General features: G+C 54.6%; 2 protein-coding genes across 3 annotated transcripts in view; one reads left to right on the top strand and one right to left on the bottom strand.

Moving 5' to 3' along the window:
* Positions 1-3868: 3868 nt before the first annotated feature.
* On the top strand, positions 3869-5734 carry PBDC1 (polysaccharide biosynthesis domain containing 1). Its single transcript, XM_066639556.1, has 6 exons — positions 3869-3957; positions 4076-4141; positions 4224-4283; positions 4525-4665; positions 4751-4862; positions 5373-5734. Exons 1-6 carry the CDS (start codon positions 3913-3915, stop codon positions 5489-5491), a joined length of 543 nt encoding a protein of 180 aa, XP_066495653.1. The 5' UTR covers positions 3869-3912; the 3' UTR covers positions 5492-5734.
* A 1435-nt stretch (positions 5735-7169) lies between these two features.
* Positions 7170-19769, bottom strand: part of XPO7 (exportin 7) — a 52957-nt gene continuing 40357 nt past the window's right edge. For both annotated transcript variants that reach the window (XM_066639389.1, XM_066639390.1), the window contains exons 16-28: positions 19129-19209; positions 18332-18395; positions 17052-17160; positions 16641-16747; positions 16019-16107; positions 15321-15428; positions 14635-14717; positions 13508-13722; positions 12071-12209; positions 10648-10808; positions 9977-10075; positions 9715-9842; positions 7170-8486 (exon numbers count right to left, since the gene is read on the bottom strand). In XM_066639389.1, the coding sequence (XP_066495486.1) occupies positions 8393-8486; positions 9715-9842; positions 9977-10075; positions 10648-10808; positions 12071-12209; positions 13508-13722; positions 14635-14717; positions 15321-15428; positions 16019-16107; positions 16641-16747; positions 17052-17160; positions 18332-18395; positions 19129-19209 (1477 nt within the window). In that variant the 3' untranslated portion in view covers positions 7170-8392. The remainder of the gene's footprint in view (positions 8487-9714; positions 9843-9976; positions 10076-10647; positions 10809-12070; positions 12210-13507; positions 13723-14634; positions 14718-15320; positions 15429-16018; positions 16108-16640; positions 16748-17051; positions 17161-18331; positions 18396-19128; positions 19210-19769) is intronic.

Raw genomic sequence — 19769 nt, 5'->3', positions numbered from 1 at the left:
TCTCTCCAAACTGGCAGAATGGGCAGCAAAATGGCAGATACGTTTCAGTATAAGTAAGCGTAAAGTCATGCACATTGGGGCAAAAAATCAAAACTTCACATATAGGCTAATGGGTTCTGAGTTGGCTGTGACAGATCTTGGGGTGGTGGTGGACAGGTCAATGAAAGTGTCGACCCCATGTGTGGCGGCTGTAAAGAAGGCCAATTCTATGCTTAGTTAGGATCATTAGAAAAGGTATTGAGAATGAAACAGCTAATATTATAATGCTGTTGTACAAATCGATGGTAAGGCCACACCTGGAGTATTGTGTCCAATTCTGGTCGCCACATCTCAAAAAGGATATAGTGGAAATGGAAAAGGTGCAAAAGAGAGTGACTAAGACGATTGCTGGGCTGGGGCACCTTCCTTATGAGGAAAGGCTACGGCATTTGGGCCTCTTCAGCCTAGAAAAGAGATGCTTGAGGGGGGACATGACTGAGACATACAAAATTATGCATGGGAAGGATAAAGCAGATAGAGAGATGCTCTTTACACTCTCACATAACACCTGAACCAGGGAACATCCACTAAAATTGAGTGTTGGGAGGGTTAGGACAGACAAAAGAAAATATTTCTTTACTCAGCGTGTGGTCAGTCTGTGGAACTCCTTGCTGCAGGATGTGGTGACGGCATCTGGCCTGGATGCCTTTAAAAGGGGATTGGACAAGTTTCTGGAGGAAAAATCCATTATGGGGTACAAGCCATGATGTGTATGCGCAACCTCCTGATTTTAGAAATGGGCTATGTCAGAATGCCAGATGCAAGGGAGGGCACCAGGATGAGGTCTCTTGTTATCTGGCGTGCTCCCTGGGGCATTTGGTGGGCCGCTGTGAGATACAGGAAGCTGGACTAGATGGGCCTATGGCCTGATCCAGTGGGGCTCTTCTTATGTTCTTATGCTGCCAGGCCTGCCTAACTGCAGGAAAGAAAGCAGGGCCAGGGGTGGCCCAAGTGCTTGAGGCCAACGTAGCACATTGTTGCCTTTGAACCCACAAAGGCAGTGTGAGGTTCCTTACCCAGAATGCTACACCCTAATTTAACACTCGGAGGGAAGGTATAGCAGAAAACTGTTTATTGCTGGTACGAAAGACCAAAGCAAGGCAGCAAGGAGGCCAGTTGCCTCTGATCATGAGAAAGTGTAGCTAGACGCAGCTAGATTTTTATATTCAGTTCAAGCCATAATTCAACAGGCAAAAAGTCCAGTAAATGTCCATCCCTGCCTAACTCAAACACCCCCCTATTAGTTGTTGCTTTGGCAAGATAACACAGACCAGCTCTGTCTGGTCTTCAAGGACTAGGGCACTAGATAGTCAGGCACTGGGTCAGGGGTGGCTCACAGCTTCTTGCTAACAATCATTTTAGGACCAGAGTCAGAACTGATGTTGAAATGGCATTATTTTGGCCAGAGTTTAGTGAGAGCTCTTGGCTCATGGCATCAATATGATGCCTGCCCCCCCCCCCGCCATCAGTGATGTGCCAGCGTCTACCACTCTCTGACCTGGAAAAGGAAGCCCTCTCCCCAGCTCCTCTGCTGTGCCACCACCTCCTTTTTCTGGCCCATCAATGTTGTAATCTGCCCCCCCCCCCTGCTTCCAGCAAGAGGGAAGAAGCTGGGCAGGCTCCCCACCACCAGTCTACTGCCTGAGCCTCAGGGATGGGCTCACTCAGCACTAAACTCTTCTGTGGTAGCAGCCAGAAGGCATGCACAGAAAGCATTTGCAGTGCATGATGCAGAATGCAAATGCAAACTCTAAGACAGTCTTGTCCCTCACGGCATCCCCTGCCTTGGGAGGCGAGACTGCCCCCCTTGAATCCCAGTGCTGGCAGCCCCTGAAGGTATTGGATTGACACCTGCCTTTGCTATCTGATTCTGTTGGGCTGGCAGTGTCTGCTGCTGCGTTTTGAGTAGGCTGCTTGTTGAATTGCGTTGGACTCATTAATTTTGTTCTATCTCTGCATTGATTTTAACATGATGGTTCACTGCTTTGGGAGGGAGAAAGTGGAACGCGGGTGTTTGCACTAGATTAATCCATTAATGGGGTGGATACCATCTCCTAGGGCTCCCCGGGCCATGCTCACTTTCTTTGCATACCAGTTGCAAGGGACAGCACACTCCTATGGCTGTTGACTCAGCGGTCAGTCACAATGGAGCCACTGTGGCTACGATGGCACCCTAAGTGTCTTGCCTGCTGGTTTAAAAATGAACATTTCTAGGAGGTCTTTTTGCATTTCATGCACAACCAGCCTTCGAGGCATGTTCTCAGCAGGACTACAAGATGGATTCGACCTTCATAGTGTGGGATTCCAGAGCCCTTTGGCTGGCATCATTCTTCATCCCTCTGCCTTAAACCCCAGTCTCTTCCAAGCAGTGACATATCTGGGGGAAATGACACCCATGGCAAGCAGTGAAATTGAGCCCCTGTCCATAGAGAGATCATGGGGTGAGAAGCCAGCCCTGTCCATCCCACCAAGTGAATTTGTTCAGCATTGCAACACCTCTGTCTCAGGTATATGGAAACACCTTGATTTTTTTTCAGCAAGCTTTTCCTCTTCTTGGAGATCCCCTGAAACTGGTGCAGAAATGCACCATCTGTAGAAAATGAGCTTGTCTGCACCATCAGGATGTCTCAGCTGCCCCTGGAGAGTTCTTGGCTGCTGTGCTTGTGGACAGTTTTGGAGAGGGAGAGCAAGAGAACCAAACAGCCTGGTGGAGTGTGATGAGCACAGCAGTGAGTTGAGCGACTAAGATGATTACGGGGCTGGGGCACCTTCCTTATGAGGAAAGGCTACGGCGTTTGGGTCTCTTCAGCCTAGAAAAGAGGCGCTTGAGGGGGGACATGATTGAGACATACAAAATTATGCAGGGGATGGACAGAGTGGATAGGGAGATGCTCTTTACACTCTCACATAATACCAGAACCAGGGGACATCCACTAAAATTGAGTGTTGGGACGAGTTTCTGGAGGAAAAATCCATTATGGGGTACAAGCCATGATGTGTATGCGCAACCTCCTGATTTTAGGAATGGGTTAAGTCAGAATGCCAGATGCAGGGGAGGGCACCAGGATGAGGTCTCTTGTTTTCAGGTGTGCTCCCTGGGGCATTTGGTGGGCCGCTGTGAGATACAGGAAGCTGGACTAGATGGGCCTCTGGCCTGATCCAGTGGGGCTGTTCTTATGTTCTTATGTTGATTCAGAGAGAAGGGAGTCTGCAGATGGGCAGGGCCGGGCAGGGCCCAGATCAGACAGAGGACGCCTCACAGGAGTCAGAGCTAACAGGACGAAGGTCATGGTTCTTGGTACGCACTGCAGCCATTGGTGCCCAGACACATGCACAGTCTGTTGCTGGCGGCACCTGTGGACCTGGGTGGGGCCTTTCAGGAGCAGGGGTGGAGTGGTGATGTGTGGAGACTACTGGGGAGACCAGTCAGGCTTCCGGGGTGGTGGCTAATCCTGGGAACACTTCAGCACCCTCAGCAGGAGGCCAAACCTGGTCTGGACAGTTTGCAGTCCCAGCTTGACGGGAAGGTGCCTCTGAATAGGTCAGGAGGAAGTTCGGCCTCCCCACAGCAGGGAGCCCCGGCAGCCAGAAACAGGGCCTCGCCTCTCCTCGGGGCTGCCACGGAAACTCCCTGGGGGCTCGTGGAGAGGGGAAGCGGAGGGCGAGGGGCCGATCCGCCCCTCCCTGGGCTTCGCCGCAGGCTCTGCCGACGCCGCCACCTGCCCGGCACAGGCGTTCAGAAGGCGCCGCGCGCTCCCCGGGAGTCCCCGCCCTGGCCGGGAGCACGTGGCGCCCGCCTGCCCCTCGGAGCTCGCAGACGGGACTGGGAGGTGGCGGCGCCTGCGCGCGAGCGGAGCAGAGGTGGCCGGAGCGATGGCGGCGCCCTTCGGAGCGGCGGGGAGCGACTTGGGCGCCCTGGTGAGCGCGGGGCCGGGCCGGGCCGGGCTGGGGCCGGTCCGGGCGCGGGGGGCCCGGGCTGGGGCCGGTCCGCCGCCACGAGGCTCCCTCCGACCTCCCTCTCCCTCTCTCCCCGCAGGGCCCCGCAGAGGCCGCCGCCGCCGCCCGCGCGCTCTCGCTGCCGGCCGAGGCCTTCGGGAACGACGTGAGTATCGGCGGGGAGGGCGGCGGGGCGGGCGGGCTGGCTGGGCGGCCGGCCGGCCGGGCTGACGCGCCTCTCCCCGCAGCCCGCCGTGGAGCTGATCTGGGCCGCCCGGGCGCACCAGCACGCCGAGGTCCACTTCAACGTGAGTGCCGCGCGCCGGGACGCGTCCGCCTGCTCTCCGCGGGGACGCCTTTGGGGGTGCCTGCCACGGAGGACCCTCGCCGGCGCTTCCCCAAGCCCTGCCTGGCAGGAGCGCTTCCCGGGGCCCCGTCCACGCTGGGCCAGCCGGAGATCCGTGGCAGCTGCCCCCTCCACGCCCTTCTGCACCCTTCCCAGGGGGGCTCCCCAGTGCCTGCTGCCCCACCCGCGCCTTCCCTCCGCAGCTCATCTCCTCCGTCGACCCCCAATTCCTGAAGCTGACCAAGGCCGACGACCAGATCTACGCCCAGTTCAGGAAGAGCTTTGGGGACCTGAGGATTGACGTGCTTGACCCTGAGGACCTGAAATCTGTGCCTGCCAAAGAGGTGGGCTGGTGCTGGGGGGCAGGCACCCAGACCCCTGGCGCTGCCACGCACAGGCAGAAGCAAGCTCTCTGCTTTCCCTCTGCAGAAGTGGCGCCCCTTCTGCCTACAGTTCGAGGGCATCGTGGAGGACTTCAACTACGGCACCCTCCTTCGCCTGGACTGCAGCCAAGGCTACTCGGAGGAGAACACCATCCTTGGTAAGAACCCTCCTGCCTCGGTTAAGTTCGACTCCTTTCACATGGCGGCCTGACTGGCATTCATGGTGCCTGCTGGAGGCCAGAAGCTGTTGCAAAGCGCATCGCAACCAGAAATAAGCACCTTTTGCTCACTTGGAAATTCCTTAGCAGCACATGGCAGAAAATACACAAGTCTTGATCGTGTTGTCAAGATATTGGACAGCCCAGTTATTCAGCAGTGACACCTCAGCACAGCACAACAGTTGAGAGCAGCCCATGGCGGTGCTGGGAGAGCCCCAGGGCTGGATAAAGAGCTTCTGCAGGCCTCATGTTTCACTACAAGGCACCTTTATAGAACACCCAATTTCAGAGGCAGCAAAGCCTGCTCCAGGCCCTTTGCTCAGCATGTTCTTTGTAGGGTATGACGTGCTTCCCATGAGCAATTCCAAGACTTTCTGCCTGTAAAACAGATGCTCTAAGAACCCCCTTCCCCTTGTATTGTACATGCCCTAAGGAAACGTCTCCTTCCAGCCACCAGGATCCAGTTCTTCGCCATTGAAATAGCCCGCAACCGAGAAGGCTGTAACCGTGCTGTGTACCACAGAACCAGGGTGGCTAGCTTGGCCACAGAAGAGATGAGTTCTGGTTGAGAGCATCTGTGCTTCCCACCCCCAGGAGGACAGCGACTCAAGGATGGAGCAGCACCTGATTCCAGTTGTGCAAACAGTTCCTGTCTGGCAGTGACAAGACCTACAGGTGAAGCTAGGAGACTGCTTTAAGGTGGAAAAGGGGTCTCAACTGTAATGGGCAATTTTTGCAACTCCTCTCCGCAGTCTGAACGGTTAGGACAATTGCAAATAAAAATCAGTAGCGAGTGCTGGCTGGGAACCTGATCAGTGTGTCTTTGATGCAGACTCCCTCCAGGGTAGGGTAAATGCCACCTGCACGAAGCATCTGCTGCAGCCATTGCAACTACTTTACTGCACAGGTAGAGCTGCAGGGTGACTAGAGGGGAGTGAGCAGCAGCCTACTGGAGGCTGAGGCAATGCTGGTGTGTTCTGAAAAAAGTTCTTGGCTTCTTCTCCATCAGGGCCTAGGAGAGGGTCAGAAAGGGGGTAATTTGTACCTGGACCCAGGGTCAGAAAGGGGGCCCAGGAGCCAAAGGAGGGGCCCAGAAAGTTCCTGGGATCTGACACTTTCCTATCTCACCTGAACTTGCTGCCTGCACTTGGTGTTCACTGCTGCTGCAAGCCATACACACCAGGCCCAGGAAAGCATCCATGATCCTCCTTAACAGCGTCAAATCTGGGTGGAAACTGGCCTGCTGCAATAAGCCTTTGGCTTTTGGATCCCATAACCATGAAGGTGTGCATAGAAGCTCAGGGACCCAGCTGTGGGGCTGCAGCTACTGCAGAAGTTCATTTTGATCCATTCTAGTGTGAGCCTAAATACGATGCTAATTTTCTGCAATCAATTTTCTGCCACATGGTCAGGCAGACCTGGGGTCTGCATCAAGAAGCTTAGAAGACCTGAGCTCCAAAGACTATTGTGGCTGTCAGCAACCTCTCCCGGTCTATCTTGGCCCCTGTTCTGCCTGCCCCCATTGCCTGCCTTCCCCTTTAGGAAGAGGCCCAGAAGAAACTTTGTACCCCCTCACAGAATTCCTCTCATAGGCCCTGCCCTCCATCACAGTCCAGCATGCAGTGCTGTGGTTTGGTAGGTGGGCTGCATGTTATGCATGAAGACAGAACTAAGTGATTTTTGTTTATGGCCTAAAGAAGCCTGGCTGGAACCTTAACATTTGCACCACTTTGGAACCTGCTGAGCCCAGAAATCTAGCAGAGGCAAAACCTAGTCCTGTTACCAAGGACATAATCTGACCGAACCTCCCAAAGCTCTTGAAGCTGATCCACCATAACAGGCATCCTTGTTATGGAAGGCATCCCACACCCTTTCCTTTCTTCCAGTTCCAGCCTAGAAGCAAAAGGTTCAAGCACTTCTGGCCTGATGGAAATGGCTGTGCTCTGCCTGAAGCGTGGAGACTACAAGGGTCCAGTTTAGTTCCTAGCCTTTAGCAAGTATCTCCCCACAAGGTTACCAACTTGGTGCATACAGCAGCCTTTTATCTGGACTGAAGCAGGGAGAAGAGTCTGAACCACTTCTGAGAGCAGCACAGACAGGTTTGCCCTGAACTGTCCAGAACTGGGGTGGTGCCAGGATTGCTGGCCAGGAGTCACTCTTGTGTCCAGTCTCCCTCGATCGTGGCCCTGGTGCCAGCTTTCCCGCAACCCAAGAGCAGCATTTGCAGTAGGGCTCCACACAGCTCAGTAGAAACCACTGAAGTTTATTTGCAGCCACAATGCTTACACTGTATGCAGCAAACACCCTTACAAGTCATCCAGCAATCTGCTCACGCAAAAAGGACCCAACACACAATCGCCAGAGGAAAGAACAAAAATAAGGTTGAGGTGGTGCTATCCGGAAGAGAAACCGGGACGAGGAAGGTCAGAGTTGGGGCTGGGGGTGCACAGAACTAGCAGCAAGAAGAGTGGGGAAGAGTACAAGGCAAACAGGTTCCCCTCCCCCAATCAGTTCCTCTAAGTAAGTTTAAATATCCAGAACATTGATGATGTTGCTGCATTCGGGAAGAAACTTGGCTCATCTGAAGGGGCTTGTTAGGTTTCATGCTAGGCTGGCCTTGCTCTTAAGAACCCTCCATGGCAGCGACACCAAGTCGCTGTTCCCCCTGCAGCCAGACACATGCCAGCAACCTCTGGGGAAGGGCCAGGCAAATGTTCCCCTGCAGCTGTGTGGGGGGGGGAGGATCTCACTCTGGCCTCTCCCTCCCCCCCCAGCAGTTGAGACACTAGGTCCATGGCAGCAGGAGAGCTGTTGTCATTGTAGTGTGGGGAGGAGATGGGGCTGGGATGTGGCTTCCAGGGGCTGGCCAGCAAGGGCCAGAGGGCAGGAGAAGAGCAGGGGGATGGGGCGGGGGACACACTCATGGAACAGCACGGAGCATGGCATGGCTTTGAGTTCCTAACAACAAGGGGGGACGGGACAGAAGGGTCATGTTTAAGAAAAATATACATTTGGAATTTTACACTTTTGTGTCTCTACACTTGTCACTAAATAGAACTCTGCACTCTCACACCCCTCGCCCAGCGACACGGCAGCAGGCGGCCAGCAGATGCGGCGGCTTCCGCACTCACACAACCCTCACTGCAGCATTGGTGCACTAAACTCTGTAAAAATTTCAGTCACACTTTTTAACTGAGTCAATATAAACCTTGTTCAAAATGTTATGAAAAAATGTACATGTTTATACAAGGCAGGCTGCGGCAGGGCCCCGGGGCTCCTCTCCGGCACTCACGCAGGGAGACGCAGGCGCTCCTCTCCTGCTGCCCCCCTGCCCTGGTGAACTTCTCCGCACCCCCCTCCTCCTGCAGCCTCGCCCCAGGGACTGGCAGGGGGATCAGCAATGCCCTTGTCTTTCCATCGGAAAAGTCAACCTCCCTGGCTCAGGCCAAAGACCGGCTCAGCACAAGACGTCAGCTCATCATGTCGTTGCTGTTGACCCCGTAGGCGGAGTTCTTCATGGAGTCGTTGACTTCCCTCCGGAACGCAGACAGGTTCTGTGTAAACCTGCCAGGGACGCAAAAGCCAGAGCTGCAGATTAGGACAGGCCCAGCCCAGCATAAGCATAGGCTGCCACCTGCCCAGCACAGAGGCAACCCCACAATTACAGTTTGGGTAATTAGCACAGCCCTGATCCTGTACAGGCCCCAGTTGTCCTGCAGAATCACCTGAGGGCTGCTACGTGACTGGGAGGAAATGCAGCCTCAGGGGGTCTCGCTTGAACCCCTCGAGCCTGAGCAAGTAGTCAGGACAGCCAGGAGTCCCAGTCCTGTGGCTGGGGCTCCCTACCCAGTTCCAAGCCCCTCCCCACCTGAAGACTCCTCCCTGCCTCTGTCCTACCCCACCCTGCCATATTCTCCCCTCAGTCTTGGCAGAAACCTGCCCCAGACCTTTGAAAAGCTAGACCTGGTACACAGGAATCTCATCACAGAATCTATCGGGCAGGGAGCAGCTGGCCAGGCACAAAGAGATGGTGCCATCTATTAGACACACGTGCTCCTTGCAGAAGTGGGTCAACTGATATGGGCCTTGTTTCCCCCCCCCCCCACCTCCCTGGGCAGCTTGTGCCATTCCTGAACGGCTCTTTCAGCTGGGGAGACATTTCTAACTGTGAAACTGCCTTGGATGCAGAAATTTCTGTGCACCCACCCATTCCTTTGGCTGCACACCTTGGTCAAAAAGTGGCCTCCTTTCTGACACCAGCTGAAAATTGCTTCCATTTCCTCTTCTCCCCCAGAAGGGAATAGTTTCTCTGGGTGAGGCACCCAACTCCTGCTCAGTGCAACCAATGATCTGCCTGCAGACCTTTCACACCCCAAGAGTGAGTGAGTTCAGTCCAGGGCACCTCCAACTGGACAATGCTCGTCTGCTTCCAGGGAGTGTGACTGCACATGTGCACACGCAGGAGGCACACTGCTTTGTGGCAGAGCACAGCTGCCCATGCCTCCCCCCCCCTCCAGTAAGAGTTCTTGGGGACGGGGAGCAGGTCCTGTCGCCCCTCAGGTATCTCCGAGCTGCTGGTGACAGGCAGCAAGCTCCCTGCAGCTCCTAGGAGCTCATGAATGTTCCGTTTGGCAGGGGCGCTGCTTTACAAGAAAGGCTCTGGAGAAAGCAAACAGACTCCTGGATGTCCGCTGGAGAGAGCTGCTTGCTGGCTGTGCTTAAGCGGTCCCTGGGGGAGGCCAGACTCCCTGCAGCTATGCAGGCTGCACTCTGGGGCATGAGAGACGCTGACCTGTCGCGGTTCTTGGTGAGCAAGTTGCGCTCAATGCCTTCCATGAGGTTCTCAAAGCAGAGGTGCATGGCTTGCTGTTTCTCTGGGGGTTGGCTGTTTACGATACTGTTCCGTAGGTCTGAGAAATACTGGGGGGGGGGGGGAGGAAGAGAAGAAAGATGGGGTTGGCTCTCCATTGCAACCCCAGAGCGTCTATTGCAAGAAAGCAGCACCCCTCCCTCCTACGCACTCATCCCCAGGAGAGAGGGAAGGCCTGTCCTACCTTTTCGTTGAGCAGTATCAAGCCAAGCAGAGGCCGGGACATGGACCACTGGTTCCGGCAGTCCTCAAAAATGATGATGTTCAACACTGTCGATAGCATCTGGAAAGGAATGGCCAAATGAGACCAGTTGCTAGACTTTGAGGCTGGCTTGTAGCGAGCTTTTTTTGTCAGGTTTATGATGGACAATCCAATTTTGTCAAGACAAGGGCCTCAATCCACTCCTACTCACATACAGTCTTTGCACTGCAGTGAAAATTCCCAAGTCTGCCCTTTTTTGCTTTCTCCCCCCATTTCTGGACACTTTCCCCCCTCCATGACTCCAGCAACAGGTTTACACCTGCTACCAAGACCTCCTCCTTCAGTCTCCTCGCCCTTTTTGGACTCGTCCCCTTCACTGTAGGGTCATGTGCCAGCTGTGACTTGTTCTGGAGCAGGCTGCCCTTGGTGATCCAGTCCCCACCCCCCTTGTATGGGCTGCTGCACTGTCGTCTACCTGGGGCTGCCTGCAATTCTTCAGCGGCATTGCTGAAAATTAAGAGACTGTTTTGGATCAGACCCAGGATGCACCTGCTGCAGTGTTGGGAAGCTTGGCGGCCCCAGGCCTGTTCACAAGGGGCCTGTGAGAGGGCCCCTTGCCTTGCGACCACCAGCTCAGCCTTGCCTGCCCTCACCTGCTGAATCATCTCTGGGTGCTGCTGCATGATGTGCAGGAACCGATCGCTCTCCTGGCTCAGGGGGGCGCTCCGCTTCTTGGTGCTGCGGGAGAGCTGCTTGAAGAGATAGGTGACTATGTGGTCCAGGCAGGAGCAGCAGCCTGTGCAAACCATTGTATCTGCAGGGACAGGAGAGAGGGGTGGCGCCACTGCAACCATGGGCAGGGAAATCTGACCTCTTCTCACCCCACACGTGGCCAAACCCACCTCTCCTTGCATCATCAGCTGGGAGGGGGAGCTGGCACCCTTGTCTGCTTCGCCCAAGACAGCTCATTCCCATGAATGCTGCCCAACATGCCAACTTTGCATGCCATGCCATGCCATGCCATGCCATGCCATGCCATGCCAACTTTCACGATGTTCCTAGTCCAAAACAGGCAGGGGCAATTTTAAAGGGAGAACACACCATCAGGCCACCTTCCTTATAGGATTATAAAGTGGGCAAATTGAGAGAGCTGAGAGAAACCGCATTCTGCTGGCAAAGAGGACCGGTGTGGCAGCAGAGGCCAGGTAAAGATCAAGGCCTGTTTTCTTTGGGGAAGTGAGAGGAGCTAAAAGAGGCTCGACTGAGTGGATTCTGCCCGAGAGACAGTGACTGAGTGCTCACTTTAGCAGCTTCACTGTCAGCAGGAGAACATGCTGACTATTCTCTCAAAGCAAGGAGAAGACCCTGTCTAGCCTTGTTGGTTGGTTGGATCTTCTGGTTTCTGCAGGGGGAATGTGGGCATGTCCCTTTCTGGAATCCGTTCTGAGTCCAGGGGGATGGGATGGCAACTCTTCTTTCTTGGTGGTTATCCTGCTGGTTCTCGGCTGCAGTGACATCGCTCTTGTATGGTGCAGTTCACTTTCTTAACTTTAGCTGGGCAGCAGCAGCACCTGTTGCATGCTGCACTCCTAACTGAAGAGCTTTCCAACCGCAGGTGGTCTCAATTTGGAAGGGGGTTCACCTCACTGGAGGGGACAGGAAGGCTGCTCAGTTGGCAGTGCCTCCACAGTCCCAGGGAGGAGCTTCCCCAGCCAGGATGTCCTCTATGCTCCAGAGGGCAGACGCCCACGGCACAACCACTCTTCCAACTACCTTGAAGAGAAGAGCCACTCCCTTGAGGTGGTTCTGGGTGCCAACTGTACCCGCGTCCTAAAGCAGGATTTGCCAGAGCTGCAGCTTTGAGCCTGGTTTCCAGAGGCAACATGCTAACCGCTACAGGAAGAAAATGTCTCTGAGCAGGCAAGGCTGGAGGCAGGCAGGTGCACCCCTTACTGCTGCCCCCGTCCCGCAACCGCCCAGAGCAGCTTCCTCCAGTGGCCCCACCATCCCATCTCAGCTGGCCTGGGGGAGTCTTCAGGGCTGGCCCTCGCAGCATTCAAGGTGGCGCACACTCACCTAGTGCTGTGAGGCCTTCCGAAATGGAAGAAAGAATATACATGATGACGTGAGGCTCCAGGCTCGCTATGAAGTTCATGTGGTCCTGGGTGAGAACTTCCAGCAGGGAATAGTATGACTGACTGAGCTTAGGGTAGTCCTGCAATGAGAAAGGAAGAACATTTGGGGGAGGAGGCAGAGCTGCATTCAGAACCCCCCTCCCAGCCTGGGGGGTGCAAGGTACACAATCCCCTTGCACACCATCTGCAGGAGGAGGTGGCTCTATGAGCAGCTGTCCTGCACATGACACACACAGCCTTGCTGCCCTCTGGGGTGAAGCGAAGGGCCTGCCAGATCAGGTGCTGTCTGAGGGCAGGCCTTGCTGAGCCGACCCCAGAATCCTCAGGGCCAGCAGCAACAGTGAGGGGCTCCAGCAGGCCGCATGGCGAGCACGTGGTCAAATGGCTGGACTCAGTGGGGTCGAGCAATAGTTTTGCCTCTCAGTAACTTTAGGAGCCCCTGAAAGGATGTGGAACTGGGGTGGGAAACGCAGCACTCCTCCCCAGTGTGTGTCACAGGCATCAGGAGCCAGCTGGCAAGCGCACAGCCCTCTCCCCCAAAGCACTCCTGACGCTACACAGCTGGGGACTGTCAAATTTTCCCTGCAACCAGGAACTCTGGTTTGTGCGCTGTCTGCATCCATCTGAAGCTCCGGAGAGCACCGCCAGTCAGTCTGGGCAATACTGGGGTTAACTCGGCAGGAGGTAGCTTCACACACTCATTGAGACATCTACGACACTCTCAGGTGTTCATGGCACCTGGGAGACAGGCTGGCACACATACACTTCTCCCCCTCTGGTGCTTCCCCTTTTTGTCTTCTTCAGACCTGCCTTTCCATCCCACAGCCCCAGCATCTGCTGGGCACCCACTCTGCCCAACAGGGAAACCCAAGCAACACCAGCCCAGAATGCAGCTACTAGCAGGACACAAACAGTGGCCACCACCACACTCTTCCCTGCCAGTGAGCATCAGCCAAGATGCCATTGGCTTTCTACAAGTTCCTGCTGGCACCAAAATGGGGTACAAGGGAGCCCAGCCAGTGTTCAGGCCACACCTTGGCGCATAGCCCTGCCAAAAGCTGCCTACGTGATTGAAAGGGGAAAATGGAGATCAAGCAGTGGGGCTAAAAGAAGAGCAAGGTGGCCCCTCTGCTCTGGAAGGAAAGCCACTGACGTCCTTCCTTCTCAGGTTTCACCTGAAGATCTTGAGTTGACCCATGGCTCCAAGTGCCAGCTGGAAGCGCTCAGTGATCCAGAGCAGAGGAGGACAGGAGAGGGTACTGGGAAGACAAGCTCCCTGGAGATCCTTGCACCCCTCTGCAATCCCCAAGGCCAAAAGGAGGAGCCGGCAGGAGCAGTCAGAAGCGCTTGCCTAGTGTACATGGGCCAGATGACTCACCAGGAGGTCACTGTGCGGGACGGAGAGGAGGAGCTTGATGAAGGTTTGCAAGGCGTTATCAAGCGCGTCGTCTCCGTACAGGCGGAAGACACCAAAGTTAACGTAGCTGCCACTCAGTGCAGCCTTCAACATGGAGAAGCAGATGGAGATCCCTTTGAGCTTCAAGGCATACACTTGGTCCTTTGGGACCTCCCCCAGGGTCAGGATGCGGTTTCCTGCAAAAGTATTCAAAGGACAAAAAGAGGCTCAGGCTCTTCAATCCTGGTGTTGGCCGCACTGTCCACCAGTGCACTCCACCCCAGGGAGAGAACTTCTCAGAAAGTAGATGGGAAAAGGGGCTGGGAAGCCACACGGGAGAAACCCTCTCCCAAAACAGGCTCTTCATAGGGAGGCTGTCAGATGAACTGTCAAGACCTTTGCTGAGCAGGCGGCAGCTGCACCTCCAAGAGGTCAAGGAGCACAGAGAGATACAGACAGAACCTCCAGGATGACCACTCTGGAAGAGCACAGAATGTTGGGGCTATAAGCAAGCAGGAAGCTGTCAGACTTTGTTAAAGCTCCAGCCTGGACAGGTCCGCCCGACTTTCTCCTTCCAGGATGAATGCCTGACCGCCTCATGTCATCTACCCAGGCCAGAGGGTCTGCTAGCACCTCTCCATGGCCCAGCTGAGAGATGGGAGGGGGGGAATGCCAGCCCAGCTCCCACCTACAGAACAGCAGGCAAGATGCCCACTGGCTGAGCCCTCCTGCCTTTCTGGAGCTGTGGGAGACGGAAGGCCCAAGGGTTGGGCTGTTTGCCTGCCTCAGGTGCAGCTTAAAAAGGGACGGGAGGATGGTTTGGAGGAATGGCATACATGTTGTTTTGGAGAGCCGAGCCCCCTGCCAATCTGGTGGTGAAGGAGATTCCTTGCTGTGTCCATTGTAAGCAGACTGCTTAGACCCCACTTAGAGCATGCCAGTGTTTACAGGAGAGGAGCTACCGATGGCTGCCATCCTCTGGGCCAGCCTTCTGCTCGAGGGCTTCTAAAAGAGGGCCCACGCTTCTTCAAAGCTGGCTAGTCAGCAGACCAAGAGGCCAGACCCAGCAGCTGGGAGAACTGCTGTGCTTCTCTCCTCTAGAGACCCACCGTAGGTCGTGATCATTTTACTCGTTTCTCGGAAGAGCAGGATACCGTTGGGCGAGGAGACATCAAACTGCAGCCGTTGTGACCTGGAAGCAAACAAACAACGCTGGGTCTTGGTTGGGGTGTGAAGAACAAGCCCAGAGCTAGAACCTTCAACAGGGGATTGCAAGAGCAGGTCTAGGCACTGAAAGGTCCCCAACAGCAGCCCCCCATCTGTGCAGCCCCCAAAACTGCCACCAGAATGGTTCCAGTGTGGCCCACTCTTAGAGTATGTCCAAATTGCTTTCGCGGAGCAGGTCAAACATCCATTTCGGTCTGACACTTTGGGAAGATGACTAAGAACCGCTGCTCACACATCTGCACTTGGCCTTTGGCACCCAGAGATTTTTGGTTTCTGAAATGTGGGCAGCCTCCAGTCACTGACAAAGCCACTATTGCCCACAAATATGCTCAGCCCCTTTGGCCTCCCAAGTGAGAAGCCACCAGGCAAGTAGTGGTGGGAGGGAAATTTCTGCCTGCTCAGAGCTCACTGCTCGCGATTCCCAATAGGTGACAGACCACGAGACAAACTAAGCTCAGACAGCAGAGATGATGGTTTGGAAAGCTCCACCCATGTGGCCTCCCCGGTTGTGGGCAATCCCTCTGCAAACTGCCCCTCACAGGCACTGCCAGGCTTTACCCGCTCCTACCTGTTGTGCACCAGCTCAGCCATCAGCTTGAGCACAGGCGTGGTGCAGGCCGGGTCATGGTACCAGAGCTCCACTGCCCGCTGCAGGATTGGCATGTAGGATGGGTAGCTGTGAAGCAGACGCTAAGGAAGCATCAGAAGGTTCTGGCACTCAGGGCTGAGTTCCGTGGCCATCTCCATTTAAGGTGGGGACAGCCAACAGCAGCAGATCAACATAGGGTTGCTCACTGTAGACCTGCCAGTTCCAGCTCAGGCTGAGACGATCAGCCCAAAGAGGGGAAAGTGATCCACTGGCTCTCTTGCACCTCCCATGTCGATGCTAGTGAGATCTCACTGACACTGCCACGCTGCTCATGCGCATTGGAACAAGCTGCCAAAAAAGAAATGCTTAACGATGCAGACTTCCCCAGAGGTCAGGCCAGGAGGGATTCTAATGAAAATAGAGAGCCCTTCCCCTACATATAAACTACACATAAGGAGCCTTGGTCATCTCTGGAGGAACCTGGTGGGATGAAGTTCCAGGGGAACAGGCCTGACGACCAAGGGCTGGGAGGGACACCACTTAGGCTAGAAAGCCCAAGATCACTCATCCAAGCTCGGGTAGTGTCAGGACGACACTGGACAACCCTGCAGTTCAGCAGGCAGCCTTGAGACCCATCTCCTTGCTATCCGGGGCCAGACAGGAGAGGTGAAGGATACATCCACTCGAACAGCATCATAAAGCTGGTCTTGGCATTGAACGCAAAGGCAATCCCCCGGAGGTCTCTCACGAGGCCAACCAATGTCCTCTGTGCAAAGGGAGAAGCAAAGGTTAAGGAGAAAGGCAAAACAGCAGCTTTTCTGCTCCCCCAGAAGAGAGTTCTGCAGGGCCAGGGCACTCCTTTCCTTCCCATCCAAAGGGAGGGGAATGGAGCACAGTTCAGCCCAGCATCTGTTCACAATAGACCTCTTCCCCCTGCCACCGAAAAAGCACCAGGAGCACCACCGAGTGTCATGAGATCTGTCTTGTCATTCCGGGGTCAGCAGGGCATTACCCCATTTGAGACTGCCTCAAATCAACACCCAGCCAGAATATCTGTTTCAGATTCAGGGACCATTGCAGGGCTGCTTGTCCGAAAGCAGAAAGCCCCAGGCTGCGCATATATCTGGGGGTGGAGGGTGTAAACATAAATTTTATGTTGTAAGCTGCCTTGGGTGCCCCAATGTGTGGTAGACCGGCAGGGTTGAAATGGCTTAAATTTAGGCTAAGAAGAGGTTAAGAAGTCTCTAAGCTACATCAGAGTTTTGGAGGCTGCAACTGCACAGCCGGAGCCTGCCTTACTTTGGCCTCCTGCTCGTTGAAGGTGTTGGTGCTGAACATCTGCGCCACCGTCTCGAAGGCAGCCGTGAGGGGCAGCATGAACTGCTCGTATTGATCCTCATCTTCCCCTGGAAGAGTTATGAAGGAATGTCACAGCTTCTCCAGCCCTGAGGGTGGCAGGCAGGCTAGAAACGAGGGCCCCGCTGTGCGCTGCACTGACACTCGCCCACCCACTAGCCCCCCTGGCAAAACACACAGGAGACCAACACTCCCAGCAGGCAGCATTCGGAGCAGGTCTGCTCCCTGCTCTCTGTTTAAGGCAATCTAGTGGACTCTGCTTCACAAAGGGTTTGCTGATTAAACTGCTCCCAACCCTGACTGACCAGAATGCTACGTGTCCAGAAGTTGTTGCTTAAGAACAGAATGCAGTACCTAGATCAACCATGAGGAGGCGGCCCAGTGCAGTGTAGAAAGTTGTCCGACATCTCATGTCACTCAGGTTGGACTGATTGTTAATGCCCAGGAATGAAAAGTGCTCACTCTGTTGAAGAACAAAAGTCACATTCACAAGGAGAAACTGGTCAAGTGGGCAGGGCAAGATGGAACAAACTGGTACCTGGGAACACTCGCCAGCTGGGAAGACATATACTGGCTGGGGGATCACCAGCGCCTCAAAGGCAGGCAGGCAGGCAGGCCCCTTTGCACACACGTACACATTCTCTTGCACAAGCGCACTCTCTCCAGAGGCACAACGTTCAGCTTTCAGTATTTCAAGACAGACCTGCCTCCTGTCCCACCTGAAATGTCGATTTCCAACATGAGGCAGCTGAGGGAGCTCCTGGAGCCATGCAAGCAAGAGTGCCTTGAGAATCCCATGGCAGGCTGTGGGCTCCCTCAGGCATCTGGTGGTCCACTGCGAGATATAGGAAGCTGAACTAGATGGACCTTTGACCTGACCCAGCAAGGTTCTTACCATTCATGAACACTTATGCACACCTTCCAGGTGTGCACCATTGAACACAGTGGAACTCTAATGTAATTGTGTGCAGGATTGTGCAGTCAGATCCCAATCCCTCCCCAGCAAAACATCTGCAGGCCAGTCACCTTCACCCATAAGGATGATGCAAGGGCCCCAAAGTCACTCATTGGTCCACAACCCAGTCAGAGGCATCCAAGCAGGTATGCCTGAGTCTTTGGTGCCAAGCAACTTGGAGAATAAGCTCTCCCAGAAGCAAAAGGCTATGTTCCGAAACACCCAGCATTCATGAAGAACAGCCCCACAGAAAATGCATGATATTGCAAGTCCAGTCTCTGGAACATTTGCTTAGAAGGGTTGGGAAAAAGTGGCTTGAGATGAATAGAGCCTGGGCTGTGAGGGCATGAGGGGAGCAGGTTGGTTGCTACAATGCAGAGCCAGGCCTTGGGGCAGATGACTTTATTCTTTCTAGACACCTGTGGCTGTTGCTGCCCTCAATTCCTCCAGATCCTCTTACTGCCAGTTGGGCAGTGCAGAGGTCCCCCGTCACCCAGGTGGAAGCAGAGAACTGCTGCCAACTGAGAGCACAGAGGAAAAGCGGCCATTCAAGACAAGCAGGAAGGGACACCAGCCAGTGGCATTCAGAGATCTGGAAAGTAAGCTGCCCCCAAATAGCTTCCTCTCAGGGAGACCTTGTGAACGCAGTGGGGCCTCCCTCTCCAGGCTGACAACTTACCGTGTGATTGTTCAGCATGAACTGCACAGCGCTCAATTTCACCAGCTTCCTAACACTGCTGTATGTAGAAGGAGTGCTAAGGAAATAACAAGGCTGCCATCCCACCAGACTGAAACGTAGGAAGGATGCTGGGGGAAAACAGTGCCGGAGAAGGGGTTGTGTCAGTTGTCTGGAGGGAATTCTCAGGAGCACCAGGGCCTGCTGAGACATGGGTGAGGGAGAAAGACCCTAAACCTGTGACCAGACAGGCTGGCTGGTGAAGGGCTTTGTCACCTTCCTCCTGCAGCATGGCTTGCTTATACAAGTTCTCAAGCTACCTGCTCTTCAAGAACCTTCTTGCACCACATCCATCCTCTATTTAATCGAAAGGACTGCACAGATTGATCTGGATGGGACCACCGTCTAGGCTGCAGGTTGGACCAGGCAACTTTTGGGTCCACTCCCCAAGTCCACCCTTATTTCTCCTTTGCCACCTCACTGCTCAGTTACACTCTTACTCTCCCCACAGTCACCTCCACCTTATGAACACAAAGTTAATTAGGACAATGGACTTTTGCACCTATAGGGTTGTCTGACCTTTATTGTCCTCAATACTTGCTTGGAAAAAAAACTGTGGAATGGTCTAGAATTTGCAGTGGCCAAAAGAGAGGGTGCCAGTCCAAGAATTGGGACAGACCATGCTCAGCTTGCAAAGCAGCAGACTGCCAACTGGACAGCAAGCCTGAGGGGCTTCCGGATAAAGAAGGCCTGACAGCCGTGCGCTGCCTCATGCTGGGGAGGCCTGCAGGAAAGGATATCCAATGGAGAGGTCGTTGAGCAGCTGCAGTGTCTTGGACGTGATGGGTTCGCAGCGTCCCCAGTACTTCAGGTTGGTGATACTGCAAGAGGAGGGAAAAGGCCAGCAGCTCAGAGACGCCATCTTCCCGCCTTGCAACCTTCTCCAGCCTCCCCCCAAGCCACAGACAACACGAGCCACAACATACCAGTGTAGAGGCATTATACTTACATTTGGCCGACTAGAAAATTATCCTTCAGATAATCTTCACTACACTGGCCCAAACTCAGGCCCTGGGGATGCGGTGGCACTGCAGGGCTGATTTCTGCAGCAAGGGCAAGAGAATCCCGTGGCAGTGACACCAGGCACCCCTGCTGTTCAGTGGATGCACCTGCCACTGTCTGCTGCAGAAGGCTTTGCTGGGCCAAGACTGATGAGGAGGGTGGGGTAGACTCCTCAGTGCACATCCACAAGCTGGAGGCTCAGCAAAATGCTGAAACCAGCCAGAGGGTTGCCAAGGAGCCCTTGATGTGTCCAACTCAGACCAAATTTTCAAGAAGGAAGACTTCAACTATTCCAGGTTAGTTAGGTGGGGAGAAGGGGATGTCACTGACAGCCCTCTTGCAGGACTGTCCTAGCAGCAGGTGGGCATTCAGAGAACGG

This window comes from Tiliqua scincoides, chromosome 11 (assembly GCF_035046505.1).
Source record: "Tiliqua scincoides isolate rTilSci1 chromosome 11, rTilSci1.hap2, whole genome shotgun sequence".
Classification (NCBI taxonomy): domain Eukaryota; kingdom Metazoa; phylum Chordata; class Lepidosauria; order Squamata; family Scincidae; genus Tiliqua; species Tiliqua scincoides.
Note: the sequence above shows the minus strand (reverse complement) of the source record. Positions and strands in the feature narration are given on the sequence as shown.